We start from the raw sequence: 15,193 nt of genomic DNA, 5'->3' as shown, positions 1-15,193 counted from the left end.
AATATTTGTGACATGAAGTTCAAGGCTTACCACTGCAAAACTTCTAATCGGAGGAAGCAGTGTGATGATTGATGATTCAGATCAGCTCTCGCTGTTTCCTGCTCGTTTGCCCCCTCCCTCTCTCTCTCCCTCTCATACCGAATCCTGACTTTAAACAATATGATTTGCGTGTTTATCATGTGGATACCAACCATGGAAATAAACTAGATAAAGGGATACGTTTATTCGCTCAGTCACCTAACAGACACTGGATTAAGGCACGGTACAGACTGCCTAGTGTGAGTGTGTTCTAAAAGTTGCTCTCTACCTCTCTAACTTGGCACAGCTGATGCCATATCGAAGCACTCTGTCTGTCTGGATGGATTCAGAGTGATTTTGAAGGAATGACAGAGCCACAGGCTCATCCTCACTGCTTATTTTCATTGCAGAATGAAACAATTTGCCACTTTCTATTACTATTTTGCAGTAAATACAAATAGAAAGTAACGGACTCAGTGTGCATGGTTAAGGTGTTTGATGTTTTTTTGTATTAAGGCTCAGTTATGCTTCTGCATAGACGGATGCATGATTGATTGATAAGTGAGGAGCAGACTCTGCTCTTACCAGGGAAAGATGACATCTTAGTTTTGTTTGAAAAAAGAACTGCATGAGGACAGAAGATATGTAGAACATGTAGTTCATGGTAGAGGAAGTAGTTTGTTTAATTTCATTTGTGATACTTTAATTGTTAAAATTTTATAGCTTTATTTATTTATTTATTTATTTAGTTATTTTGACTCCATCCTCTATTGTTCATGTGTTTTAAAATTATTCTCCCTCCATGGACCCAACACACATTTTTCCAAGAAGGGAAATTAGAGGAATAGGGGGCAGTGGGGCTAGGTTTTAATTTGTGCAATATAAAGAAAAACCAGTGGGTAGTTATAGTAGTTTAGGTTTTCCATGTTGGATTAATTTGTAAAAAACCTTGTGATGTTACATTGCAAATGGTGTTTGATGTTGTTTTGATATATTTGTTAATGTTTTAATATTGAGAAATAAATATCTAAAATTCCAAAGTTTTAAGGTTATATAACATTTAGTATTGCATATTAATCACACATAAAAGTACCGAAAACGGGCACCATTCATGTTGCTGCTTGCTTATGTCCCGACTCCGCGGTGCCCGAAGTACTGCCTCTCATTGCTGATTGGTCCTGTCACTTTCTAACCGGGCCCAAACAGTTCAGATGGGAGCTTTTCAGGATGGAGAAGTGAGAAACAAGGAAATGGGTGTATCCATCTGCTTTGCAAAGCTTCAAAAGCAGTTTGAGTCCACCTATTGTAATCAAACGGCTGACATAACACAGGCTTGTCTAATTCTTTTACAGTCTATGGCTACAGCAGAGTTTGCCTGTTAAGCTGATGTTACTTCTGGAACTGTGCTTGTGTCCAACCTAATTCTGTCTTTTTGTCTGAAGGGCCCGTTATGAATATGACAGACTAAACTTTTGTCCAATTAACTTATTTGAATTTTTTTTAAGTCCTGCCTTTCCCAAAGGCAGGACTTAAAGGCCTTTCCCCTCTGAGAGCTCTCCTAGATGAATGTAAAATATATCCATGTATTGGATATATAAAAAAGTGTATAAGGCATGTCAAGTTAATACTGAAGAGTTGATATCAAGCAGTATTATGGCAGTCATCATGTTGGAAATGTCTCAGTAACTTTCAATCAGTTTAGTAACAGGTAGAGTTGCAGTTGCCATTTAGACAAACTGTGATATTGCACCCATCTGTCAGTCAACTCAGCCACACCTATGATAATGCCTGATGAAGACTTGTAGCCTCAATGTCAACAAAATCACAAGTTATATATAAAAAAATCAGCATCTAACAAAGAACTAATGAGATCTAAAGATCAATATATTTTTGTGTAATATCAACATGTTCATTTCCCATTGTAAAAATGGGTATTTTAACATGAGGCTTGATGGGTATTCATTTGCTTTTAGAGCAAGCCTCAAGTTGACACTTGAGGAACTGCAGTTTTGCACTGGCTAAAATTTTCCGAACTGGAGGTTTATGCATGGGGCTAGTGAAACAAAGGCCCTGTCACAGCCAAAAATACTTTAAATTTCTTTATTTTATCTTTAACATAGCATAGAGTTATAACAAGCTCTTGGTTTTTTCATTCTAGTATTTTAATTTAAAAGAACTATCCAGTAACCGTAGTGGTGAAATAAATGTGATTTAGGAAAAGGTCCAAAGATTTGTTTGCAATGCAAGTTGCAGAAGTGTCAAACAGCTGCATCGGTAAAACCCAAGATCCTAATTTCAGCATAGGATAAATGTTCTTATTGACTTTTCACAGTATATAAGAAACAAATGATCAGGTTAGTGGGCAGAGGAAGGGAGTTTTATAGGAACAGCATAAAGAGCAGGAAATAGAGGGGGTCCTGCTGTTTGCCTGAGGCCACATAAAACATTAAGACAGAATCTAATTATACTTCTCCTTTACAGTACAATAACAGGGGAGAAACTGTATTTTTAACAATTTCCCTCCTAGTAGAGGATCCTTAAAGTGAGTGTTTAGCTAGAGTGATGTACAAGAAGTGAAAGGCACACCTGTGAAAGCATTAAACATCTGTTCTCTCAAATCCTCCAGAAAGACATCTTGCACTTGAAAAAGAAACCAAAAATGTCTCTACTTAACCTCTTGGGGGATATTTTTCATCACAGTATCTGCATAGAAATCTAATTTGGCAACAGCAGCCTGGTTTCAATCTACTTTTTGTGATTTTCTGCCAATTGTAACAGGGACTTATTTGGCTGGACCTACACTCGGAGAAGCACCAGATGTTGAACCCAGAGGCTACATGAAGGAAGTCAGAGGGTCTGTGTATGAGCAGCAGGTCAAGGATGGACAGGATGTTGATAAACTAGCAAACCAGGAAACCTTGACTCCACAAGAAAATTCTGACAAAACTCTCTCTTCTCCCAGCTGTCCTCATCTCCTCCTCTTAGTCTAGACCTCCACAGGCCCCTCATTGTTTGTTTTCTCCAAAACAGAGCCTCATCACCTAGTTTCTCTCACCTTTCTCTGCCTGTACATCTCTCTCTTCTTCTCCCACGCCGGGGGAGCCATGAGGCATGCAGATGTGCTGCGTAATTAGAGTTTCCGTATCTGCAGGAGGCTCACCTAGAGTCCAGCCGAGCCAGGTTTGCAAACGAGCATGCAACAACAAAGATGACAACAACGGCAGCCGTGGTATTTTCTGAGTCAAGCAGAGTGAGCAGGCAGCCCCATGTCATCACAGAGCAGACAGAAGAAGAGAGAAAAGGAGGAGGAGAAAGGGGGAGGAAAATGAACAAAGCCTCTGTCTGCGCTTTCGTTGTGCCCAATAAAAGCAGTGATATATGTTCATGTGTCGTCCATGTGTTATGCAGACATAGCCTCACACGGTGTCTAGAGGATTCATCAGATAGCTGGATCATTCTCACAGTATGACACAAGGGAGAGGCCCAAACTTGGGCATGGACTCATTGCTTTTTCTTGTTTTGGTTTGTTTGGAGTGAACAGGTGAGTCTTAACCTTGCAAAGCAGATGGATACGCCCGTTTCCTTGTTTTGCACTGGCAAATCCATCTTACAAAGCTCCCATCTGAACTGTTTGGGCCCGGTTAGAAAGTGACAGGACCAATCAGCAACGAGGGGCAGTACTTTCAGGCGGAGCAGAGTCATGATGTAAACAAGCAGCAGCAAGAGCTGGTGCAGTTATAGAGAAAGAGATTAGCGTGGATGCTGCTAAAGCGCCAGTTTTATCAGAACTTGACAACATGTCTTCATTAAAAGAAGAACAAAGAACAGCAGTGAGTTGTTTTCTTTTCAAAAACGACAAAAGTCGAGTCCCAGGTGGAGCTACACACAACAACAGGGGTTTGCACTGGGGTCGTGTCAAAAAAAATGAAGAGAGTACTTACCATGTCATGCCACAAATCAAGTTTCCTATTGCCTGATTTTAAGTACACAAAGCACAGCCTGAAGGATCACATCAGCCTGGTCTATTCACGATGGATGTGAAACTAAATTAATCCTGAAGTTTTGTGAATCTGAAGATTTAGATCAGTTGATTCTCTGTATTGTAGATAGTTTTTCATCTACCTCTTACCTTAGGTAATTTGTGAAAACATCGCTCTGTGGCTGTTAAACGTTATTGTAAAACTCCGGGCTGCAGCCTATTTTAAAACGAGATCAGCACACCCAGGATTTCTGACTTAATCTAGTTTGATTTTAACACCAGTAAAACCTTTAGTTTCTTTTTAATGTGACAAATTCCCATTGTAAAGCTTTAAGCTTTTGTATGATGTCATATAAAATGTTAACATGCTGTCCATGGTCTGAATGCATCGGGGTTGTTGATCTTCATAAATTAAACAAAATTTCAGATTTATCAATCTGAAGAGGTGACCACATGAATTATGGAAATTAAACAAAGAATTTCAGAAAATCCACAAGTTAAAGAGAGTAATGTTTAAGCTCTGACTGGGCATAACTTCTTCTTTAAAGTATAAACAATTGTGTCCCACCTCCTTTAACATAACACGGCTTTCCCTATTACTATGTATACTGCTACAGAGCTAACAGAGTTATCTGAATATGCCAGGGAACTTTATCTGTGGCTGTTTCTTTATAGTGTCATCTCATTCCTCGACAGTAGAAGGGAGATAAATAATCATACATCCTGTTTGAGGTGTAATAGATGATTTCATTTAGTACATGTTTTATCTCTGCATTGCTCTAATAATATCTAATATATCTAATTTTCATGGACAACGGTGGTTTGACGGAGGGCATCGGTGGTAACACACAGAATTCAACTTTAGTATTAAAGCATATATGAACTAGAAAAGCACTCAGAGAGTGCAGACCTCTGCCATTAGACCTATCTCCCAATAGTGAAGAATCCTTTAAAAATATTCCTGGATCCAGACGGTGAGGCAATGCAATGGCTTCGCTACGTGTGGAAGTCATGGCAGAATGTGAATATTCCTCTATTCCTCCCAGCATTGTGAGTATTCTCGCTACAATTTGCTGTCTTTCTCTCTGTTACGCTCTGACTCGTCTCCTCGACTATGCGTGCGTCTTTCAAACTCTATAAACTCCAAAACTTTGAATAAGTTACTGATGTCTGCCATCTCCTGGTGTAAAGTGGTAACAGCGCAGACCGCCGCCATTAGCCCTATCTCCCAAAAGTACAGAATCCTTTAAAAAATTCCTGAAACCAGACGGTGATCCGGATCACTCCTAAATTTTAATCAGTTCTTCCTTTTGCCATTTTTGACATTTCCTGAAAATTTCCTGAAAATCCGTCCATGACGTGATGTTGCTAACAAGTGAAGAAACAAAACGAACAAACCCGATCTGATCACATAACCTCCTTGGTGAAGGTAATAAGATGGATAGATAAGTTATATTATCAGTTTCCCTTGAAAATAACAGAATTGTGTTCATCCTGTGCATCAGGTCCCCCCTGCAGGTTGCAAGATAGCTCTCAGTAGTCATGTCACGATTTACAGTTGATTACTGTGTGATCAAAGATAAGAGACGGCATAGCTTCCAGAACATTTTATTTAAACAGTGGGGGTCATACTGTATAGAATTGAACATGCTGGAAAAGTGCCTGTGATTATGGTGAAGGGGGAACAAAACGGCTCACTTTTTGGCACAAGAATGTGAGCGTGGCTTTGGCATGCTTGCTCGTGGTCTCCCTCTAGTTCCCTGCCGTTTTGTAGCACTTGTATTCAAATTAATAACTTTTTTTTATGTAGGCTGCTTTCTTAAAACACCAAAACCTGTTAGACAATGTAAACCACCTGAATGCTTTGCATAATTTGATGTGCATTAATTGTAATTTACAGCTGAGCACACCTGTTTGCTCTTTCCTTCACATGAACGACTTAAAATAAGGGAAGAGTAGTTCAGTTGTAATTGCTACACAAAGGAATCATTGACATTGCTATATTAAAGTTTCACAGACCTGTACAGAGGTTTCTCTATTAACACTTGCTGAGATTTATTAACATTTAAATGAACCATTGGATCTTGAAGTCCTGGCATGTTTGCCTGAAAGAGAGCACTGACATGGAAGAAGACGAAGAGGGAGAGAGGACAGTAATGAGGCAGACTACAGTTCATGTTACTGCAAATGATCGCTGCCTCCCCCTAACCTGATTTTTCATGCAGCTCATGCCCTTTGGATCCTTTCAGTCAGCTGAGAAAAGAACTGTGCAGATCACTCAAATGGTTCATGTGAAATATATTCAGAAGTTGGAATATTTTTAGACTTACTCCAAAATTGTAGTCTGAGAAATGTGGTTGAAAAGAGGAATGGTTCATAACAGGAGCAATGTAAGTCTAAGAAACCTCAAATTTTCTCCAAAGTGGAATAAATATTTATTTTAGTAAGTAAAGAAATGCTTGATTCATATTTTATAGTGTAAAGTATTCTTATAAATGCAGCATTTGTTCCTCTGACTTCATCAGTTTGGGTTGTTGGAGCTGGGTGACTTCTGATTCTCCTGTCCCACCAAGTGTTCAAATGAGGAAGGGTAGGCAAAATAATTGTTATTAACGGAAGCACTACTGCAGTGATTTGGTCCTCATGTAGAAGAAATCAGAGACTCAGAGAAATACAGTATGGAAAAAAAGATTGCCCAAAATAGTTATTTATTATTCATTAAAACATGAAAAATGCATTCTTTGGATAAACTGCAGTTCCTAGATATTTTTTTTCTACCCAGAGTGTGTGTATAGGTAGGCAATTGCCTGGTGCCATGTGCTCCAAGGACCCTCAAGATATAATAAATATAGATATGCATCGAAAATGAAGTACATGTCTATTCTATAATGTATTCTGTAATGTAATGTATTCTATAATACATGTCCAAAATTATTTTTGATGATTTTTACTTTTAATGTAAATAAATTACCCTAGACAAACTGAAGCAATGAATGAATGCATTGCTATGTGGCTAAGTGGCATGAAATTAATACAAATTTACAGCAGATATTGCACCAAGAGTGAGCACATATTTCTTTAATTTGATAAGGAAAACCTGAGAATATACTGTTGGGTATTTAGTTTTTCATATTTTAGAATTTAGTTTGTCCAGTAGTTCTCTGACTTTGTTTCCTGATGTGAGATGAAATATTTTCTTGACTCACTATGACTGCTTTTAGCTAAATAGGGAAGAACCTAATATTGGTCTTTGCCTTTGGCCTCCGGTTTTGTACCTTATTAATACTTTATTAAGTTAAATTAAAAGTATTGATTATTGCAGGATGGAGGAAAACCATGATTTTATCATGTTATATATCCATACTGGTCTAACAACAGCTTGTAGAAGATAATAATCTGGAAAATAATATAGGTTAAGGTTTGATGTATCAGTCAGCACTAACTTGATAGTGTTTAATTTAAATAGAATGACCACATTGTATCAGTCAGCACAAATGCTCTAATAACAGACTCAAATTATGTTCTCTTCAGCTTTTATGCTGCAGAAGTCTGCTTCTTGTGCCACTCATGAAACCAGAGGTCAGTGTATTGTATTAAATTATGAACTTTACCTTTGAAATAAGTCTCAAATAACTGTTGATGTTGCTTTTTTATTTGCAAGAAAGGGTGACTGAATTAATCCCAAAATTTATATTTCTTTGTTTTTTTTCCCAAGATGATACTGAAGTTTTGATGATCACATCAAGTATCTGTTTCTATTTTTGGTTTTCATTATGCACATCATGGGAAATTTTGTTTATCTTCTTCTTACAACCAGTGTTTTTAATATTGTTACACTTTTTTATAGACTTCAGGCCATACTAAATTAACTTCCTTGCGTTAGTTCATGCAGGACACGGTAGTCAAATGCCCAGCCATGACAAGCTGACAGCCAGCTGATCCTAATGATTGACCCCCAGCTCCCACAGCCAACCACACCTCTTTCTCTCAGCACATTGGTGAATAAATATGACGTACTTCTCACTTATCTCTGCATGCATTAATGCTGATGCACCACACTGCTGCTGCTGCTGCTGGCAAAGGTTAACCTCCTCCACCTCAGCCTCCTCCTTTATAGCATAAAGTCTGTTGCACCGTCACATTCAGATTTATGCTACTGTGGATTATGTGCTTTTGAACTAATTTTATCGTATTCAATATGTGACGTCATAAATGAATTTATCCAAACGGGGCCTTCTCTGCCAAGTAAAACTGTATCCATTTTGCAATAAAATGGTTAAATGTATGACTAGAGTGTTTCTGACAGAATCCATATTTTCTATTGGCTCCTAAAACTCTCAATGGCGGCAACTTTCAGTCACATTATTCTAGTTTATATTGAGTTTAGAATTATTTCTTGAACTTTCTCCATCTTTGATAGAATTGCTTTTAAAGTCTTTGCTTTTTGGTCCTGGTCTGGGCTACACAGTCACCTTAAAACAGATAATCCATTTGAATCCATCTTTAAAAAAAAAAAAGTTAAAATATTACTAGACCAGACTGGTCTTTTTTTTTTTTTTTTTTGCTTTATACCAGTGACTGGGGGTCTCATATTTGATGTTCCTTCCTGGTAAAATATGGTCAAAGAAAAATCCCACAAGGCTTCGTTTTTCAATCAAGACACATACTTCCTAATCAGATACATGTGTATAAAACGCATGCTAAATGAATTTCGCCTATGTGGACAAATAGTAGCTTAGAATTTCTCCAATTATGCTATAGCTATTAAAAAGATTCATTGTGTGTTGATAAGTTTTAAACATCTAAATCAACATCTAAACATCTAAATCAAATATAGTGGAGAAGAAAGAAGAATTTTCTCTTTTACATGTAGAGAAAGAGCAGATACCCAAAAATTGCGCCCCAACAATGTGCCTGATAAGTTTTCACGACTGCTTGTAAATGAAATGAGGTTAAAATTAAGTTACAAAGCATCTAACATCAGTGTCTCAGCCCGTCCTATCCTGGGATAATTTTGGGGAGGGGAGTTGTCTCCTCCTCCTCCTCTCTCCCTCCATGTGTTCAGGCTGGAGGAGGAAAAAGGCGCAGTGACGTCACACGAGGCTGGTCTTGCCGTTTATTAGCCAGGGGAGCCAAGTGCCAGGTCGCACGAGCTCCACACTGCAGCTCTGTCCGGCCAGCGGCAGAGGGGATGTCCTGCTAACTCCTCCAAAACTTTCTAGAAACTCAGTCAACAGACAAACACTGAGACTGACTGACAAAGTGTCGCAACTCGCCTCACTCCTCTTTAAATGAAACTTTAAACTTCTTTAAAGTGTGTTTTCTTTTGAAGCTAAAGTCCGCACATCCACTTTGATAACCTTTTTGAATTAGCCGGGTCACGCTTGCGTAGAGTTTTCTCGATTTTCCCCCTATTTTTTATTTCTTTTTAAAAATTTGGATTAAGTTTTATCCCTTTTAAACTCGTGATGGCTGTCCTGTCACTAGCGATACTACTTGTAGGATTTGTGTTGACTTCAGCTGACAAGGTAAGTGTTTGAAACGCTTCTCAGTATCATCACTTTCCTCCAATATTAGCTTTTTCTGTTAGCTTCTTAAATAAAGCGACGTAATTTCAAAACAAATCCAGTTGTTAACGCGGAAAAGTGAAGTTTGTCGTCACAGAAACAGGCTTAAGCTTCTCTAAAGTCTCAGTAAATGTGCACACTGCTTCCTCTGTGAAGTCCATGTTGACACTGCACACGCATGTTACATAAGACATGTAAAATAGAGGCATTTTTGTTAATTTTTACGAGCAGCTCAGCCTGCTGTAAACTGCTGCTGGACATCTCAAGCTATTCTGATTTCCTCTTGGCTTGTACACGCATTTAACGAGCTCTTTCTCCCCTCCCTCTGACAGGCTGGTGAAGTAGATAGAGAGGGTAAGTACTCTCTTCATTTTTTTTATTCATATACTCTCTAGATGCTAAGAAGGTTTTGAGAAAGTAGAAGCGTTTTTCCTCCTCAAACTGATAAAGGCTCAACCTTCATGCTCTAAGATCAAAGTAGGAGGGGAGTGTATGTGAGAGGAGCTCTGTAATACACCTCCCACCCCCTTTTACCCAACCCACCACCTCACCCACCCTACCCCTCACACACACTGAAGCACACACACACTGACTTTACATGAGCTTCAAGGGCTTTGTTATACAGGAAAGAAAATTCCTCTTGTGAATCCTGCACATCTGTTATCCATTGTGAGGTTAAGAAACAAGTGAGCTGCAACAGTGTCCACGTAGGATCCCTTAATAGCCACCGTTATCCTCTGAACACCTTTAAAAGCTAAGTGACAGCTGTCACACAGGGCTTGGATGATGTTTTGTGGCCTGTGGTCTGCCGCTGTTTTCTGTAGTTGTCCATTATCAGGCTTGTAAAGCTGTTATTTTCTCCTGTTGAGTTTGGTTTCGCTTAGATTCTCACCTCCCTGTCTGATTGCACAAGCCAGATTTAATATCTCTTATGCAAGGAGTGCTTGCATGAACAGGTTTTTTTTTGTCTGCTTGATTTGTGATTTCCGTTTGAGTCAGAGGCGTTATACTAATTAGAGTTTAATATCCCCACATCATTACAATGACTCTGGGATGACAGTGTACCATTTTTCACATTAATATGAAGATTTTGAGTTAGAACTTAACTAGGGCTGTCAAGATTAATTGCAATTAATAAAGGTCCGTAATTAGTGCTCTACTTTTTTTTTTTTAATCGCATTTAAACACATGCTGTTTTCCCTTTCAGCCCACATCAGTTCAGCTCCATCAACATCTCCTTGCAGTCACAGTGATGCAAAATACGTCTACCACTGCTCCTTCAAAACTTTCAGGCAGCTCAGTGGAGAAGCCAAAAGTCATGATCGATGTCTTATGAAACATTTACCTATTTACTGTCCCCTTATTTCCTTTACAATCAACAAGTTCCTTTTTACATGGTTAAGTTCATGCTAAAACCCCCAATCAAAAGCAGGTCTGTATCCAAACAGGAAGTCAGTTACCTTCAGATAAAGACAGTTGGAAGTGACACAAAAAAAATTTTAATACAAAAAAGCGATCTTTTAAAAATTGCAGTAAAAAAGGTTAAGGATTAATCACAGGAATGCTGAGATTAATCTTAATTAAAAATGTTAATTTTTTGACAGTGCTCAACATAATAGTGTCATATATTGATGGTGAACGTTGCTCCCTCATGTGATTTTATGTGTAGCTGTTTTATCTCTATGACAGTTCTAAGCAGCTGAAATATTTTCTTTGATCAGAGTAAACAAATACTTTGCATAAGGCAAATAAGTTTGAATAAATATCAAACTGAACAAATAATTTTTATTGCCTTTTTACCTTAATTGGACAGGCAGAGCCGAAGAGAGGGAGGAACTATGGGGAGAGAGTGGGTGATGAAATTCACCAAATAGTCGCAGGAGTCAAAGCAGTGAAGCTGCATCTGCATGCCTGTTGTTACCAAATGAGCTTAACCAACGCCCCAAACAAGTTTAATGGCAGCATTTCTGCTTCAAAATCATTCAGTCAATCCTTGAAACTTTCTGCATTTGAGTGTAGCTTAGCTGAGCTGATATTGGTCTAGAGCAGTGGTTCCCAACTGGTGGTCAGGACCCACAAGTGGGTCACTGAGATATTTTTAGAGGGTCATGAATGTGTAACCTTGCAATGCTGATGGCTTGGCCAGATTCCATGTGTGTCATCAAGCAGATCCATCTTGCAAATTGACAGACCAGTCAGCGTCATTTGAGGAGAGTAAGGTGGTAGCTATGGGTGTGGTTTAGTGTACTGCAAGCTGGTAAACAATGGCTGCCAGTGAAGCCACTAGCTTGGGTGTAGCTATAGTGACAGGTTTTCCTGAACATAACAGCATTTTATATTGAAAGAAGAGCAAAGGTCCACACTGAAGCTTTTCTTGGCAGAAAAAATGGTTTTCGCTCTTCTCCTGGCTGGCATCAGCATGAGTTTGATCCAACGACTGCCCCAAATGGCTAGTCAAACACATTAGTGTCTGCTTCTCCAGCCAATGCTATGTAGTTTACTCACCAGGGTTGTGCATGCCCTGTACGTCATATATTGTGCAGCTCTGATTGGCAGACAGAACATTCGTCCAGTCACTCTCACAAGACATGTTTTGAAAAGATTGTGCCCTTCATAAACACAGGTGGCTACCCGAATTGATAGGAAATATATCCCACACAATATATATATGAAATAGTTTATCTGACGTGTCAGGTTGATAATATTGTGCCTTAACAAATATTGTGTCAGAAAGTCTTTGATGTACAGAGGTCCTGAGGTGGGAAAAAGTGGTTTTTCCATAATAACATTTTGATATTTGGGGGGGGGGGGGGGGGGTTAGTAAAGCAGCATGCCTTGACTTTCCAGGGGGTGCATAGCTAGAGACCCCCATATGGATAGATACATTTATGACAATTCGTATTAAGTACGGTAAAATTAGTTTTAAAGCAACTAATCTATAGTAGCATGAATCTGAATATGAGGGTGCAACGAGCTTTATGCTATAAAGGAGGAGGCTGGGGTGGAGGAGGTTAAGCTTTGCCAGCAGCAGCAGCAGCAGCAGTGTGGTGCATCAGCATTAATGCAAGCAGAGATAAGTGAGAAGTACGTCATATCTAAATACTCTGCAGTGTTGATAAAAAGAGGTGTGGTTGGCTGTGCTGAGAGGCGATGATTAGGATCAGCTAGCCATGTTGGGATCATGGCTGGGCGTATGACTATCACGTCCTGCACTAACTAACCCTGAGCTTCATTAGATGTGTGTCCTCTCAGGGCTTCTCTAAGGATGTGCTTTTAAAATACATTTAGTCCTTTGTCTTAATTCAGTCTTGTTTTGTTCCATCTAAGGTCCAAACTGCAGCATTTTTCTTTAGATAAATTTGATCTGTTGAAAATGTCAGAAACATAGGTTGTGATTTCTTATTGAGGAGATGGTGATGGGCCCTAAGGCCAGGCCAGTTGTGAGCCACTGCTATAGAGCATAGACTTCACAGTATCTTACAGTGACCTGTGCTTTTCTGTCTCCTTCTGTGTTGAAGTAAAGCCAGAGTCTCCTTGTGATAGGTGCTGGCATATTGAGCTGGTGACATAATTTGGAGCCAAGAGTGATGCAGAAGATTGCTGCCTGGTTTAACTGTGCGTCTGACTCCACACTTGTTTTGTCAAATGTAGCACACATTAAAGTTTCTGATTAGACCTGAAAGATCTCCATAGGTTTTCAGCAGACACTCATGGTTATGAATAATCGTGACTATAGATTTGGTCTTTTTTATATCAAATAACAAATCAAAACAATACAATTCTAAAAATGAATGTTAAACATGAATCAACTTAACAATAATTAACCACCACAACATGATTTATGTTGATGTGTATTTTTAGCTTAAGATTTTGACCTATATCCCATCTGTTATCATTGAGGAGGTGGGGTTTATGATATATACTACAGCCAGTCAGCATGGGGAGCTCATGATATTCTGGTTTTGTTGCTTTCTTATGCTTTTATTTGACGGACACAACTTTGCATAGAGTAGGAAACATGGAAGAGAGGATGACATGCCAGAAAGACGCTGTGCTTGGAGTCCTCAATGTAGGCTTCCCTGTTTCGACTATACCCTCAGTACACTGGAGATCTAACTTAATAACTGCTAACCACCCCCAGTATTTAATTCTTTATTCTTTATTCTTTTGTCTTTATTCATCCAATACAAGCAGGCTTTTGCCTGGAAATGTTATCCCTTATATGGCCTAAAGTAGTGGTAATTCAAAAAATGCAGATATGTGGTGAAAATGTTGAAGTGGGCGAGCTGTTCAGGATCCAAAAGCTGAAAAAATTAAAGCACAGTCCTGATCAGAAATTAAAGGGAATGATGCAGACTCTGTCATGTAACTGCTGCAGGTGAAGACAGAAAAATGACTAAGTCCACAGTTATGTTTCATTATTAATAAAGCAAAAGGCAGCCAGCTTTATGAGCCAAAATATACTCTGATTGTGCTGATTAGGCAGCAACACAAAATACATTCTATTAAAAGGTAGTCAAAACAAACAAACTGATAGTTACAAACCACAAAGCATTTTTGTTAGGCTTTTTATACAGAATAAAGGGAAGCTGATGCACATGCACAAACAGCTTTGATACAAAGGTCTTTCTTACTGAGATGTTGAATTACTACACGTTTTTTTCAGTGATGTGAAACACTCACACACCTAAAAAAAACAGCTGGTCCTTAAAAAGTTACTTCAGTCAGTAACAAGCAGTTGATTTGTTTTTTTGATACAAGTAAACGACTTACATGAAGTTAACTTCAGTTGAAAAAAAGGGGTTTCATTGCTTCTTATGCAAAGAAGCATTTTTTAAAGTTGGTCCACAGTTTCTTTTTTCAGTGCAGTAAATGTCTGTATTCCCTGAGAGATCACTAAATTTAAGTGAAAAAAAGTGTCTGAAAGGCTTCTATTTGCCTGTAATTATTCAGATAATATAGACATCCCTAAAAGCAGAGGCACAAAAACGAATTTCTCTACAAAAACACTTCATTAAAAAAACAGGGGGTGGTGTTGTGAGGGATGGCAATCCATCTGCATTAACAATAAAATCAATTTACTACTGCAATTCCCTTCATTTTAGACCTTGAAGTCTATATTTATTATATTCTCATGATGCAGCTAGTGTTTAAAATGGATGAGAGCAGACAACATTTGACTGGGATTAACACTACACTCAGTTGTTTTATAACCACTGGTTTGGTGATTAAAAAATGGAAGTAGTATGTTTTAACTGTAGCAGTATAAAGAATGTCAGTAGCACTCATTGATAATGATTGGCAGCAGGGAGTGTGACATCTGTAAAAACTGACATCAGTTGAGATTCTGTTGAGATGTTTGTGAGTGAAAATAGAAGCAGGATTCTCCCACCTGGCAGGTGGTTCAGCCCCCTTACTTTGTTTTTTTAAACAGTAACAACCGTCTCCACTCCCATCCCCAACTGACACCAACCCTTATATCTTCTCTATTAACAGTCTGTGATAGTTTCAGTGTGTTTTTCATGATGAATCACACTGATTTCCTGGCGGTAAAGTAAGCTTCCCCAGAAAGACAATAAAATTTGTGGCGAGTCCAACCTCAATTTTATCTTGATTTTGAACACATTTT

The 15,193-nt window shown here is 38.6% G+C and overlaps 1 protein-coding gene across 2 annotated transcripts in view; it reads left to right on the top strand.

The window, feature by feature from the left end:
* The first annotated feature begins 9,196 nt into the window (after positions 1-9,196).
* Positions 9,197-15,193, top strand: part of adamts3 (ADAM metallopeptidase with thrombospondin type 1 motif, 3) — a 239,396-nt gene continuing 233,399 nt past the window's right edge. For both annotated transcript variants that reach the window (XM_041788544.1, XM_041788543.1), the window contains exons 1-2: positions 9,197-9,525; positions 9,897-9,918. In XM_041788544.1, coding sequence (XP_041644478.1) covers positions 9,466-9,525; positions 9,897-9,918 — 82 coding nt within the window. In that variant the 5' untranslated portion in view covers positions 9,197-9,465. The remainder of the gene's footprint in view (positions 9,526-9,896; positions 9,919-15,193) is intronic.

This window comes from Cheilinus undulatus, linkage group 5 (assembly GCF_018320785.1).
Source record: "Cheilinus undulatus linkage group 5, ASM1832078v1, whole genome shotgun sequence".
In the NCBI taxonomy this organism is placed as follows: domain Eukaryota; kingdom Metazoa; phylum Chordata; class Actinopteri; order Labriformes; family Labridae; genus Cheilinus; species Cheilinus undulatus.
This window is presented reverse-complemented; position numbering and strand designations above follow the sequence as displayed.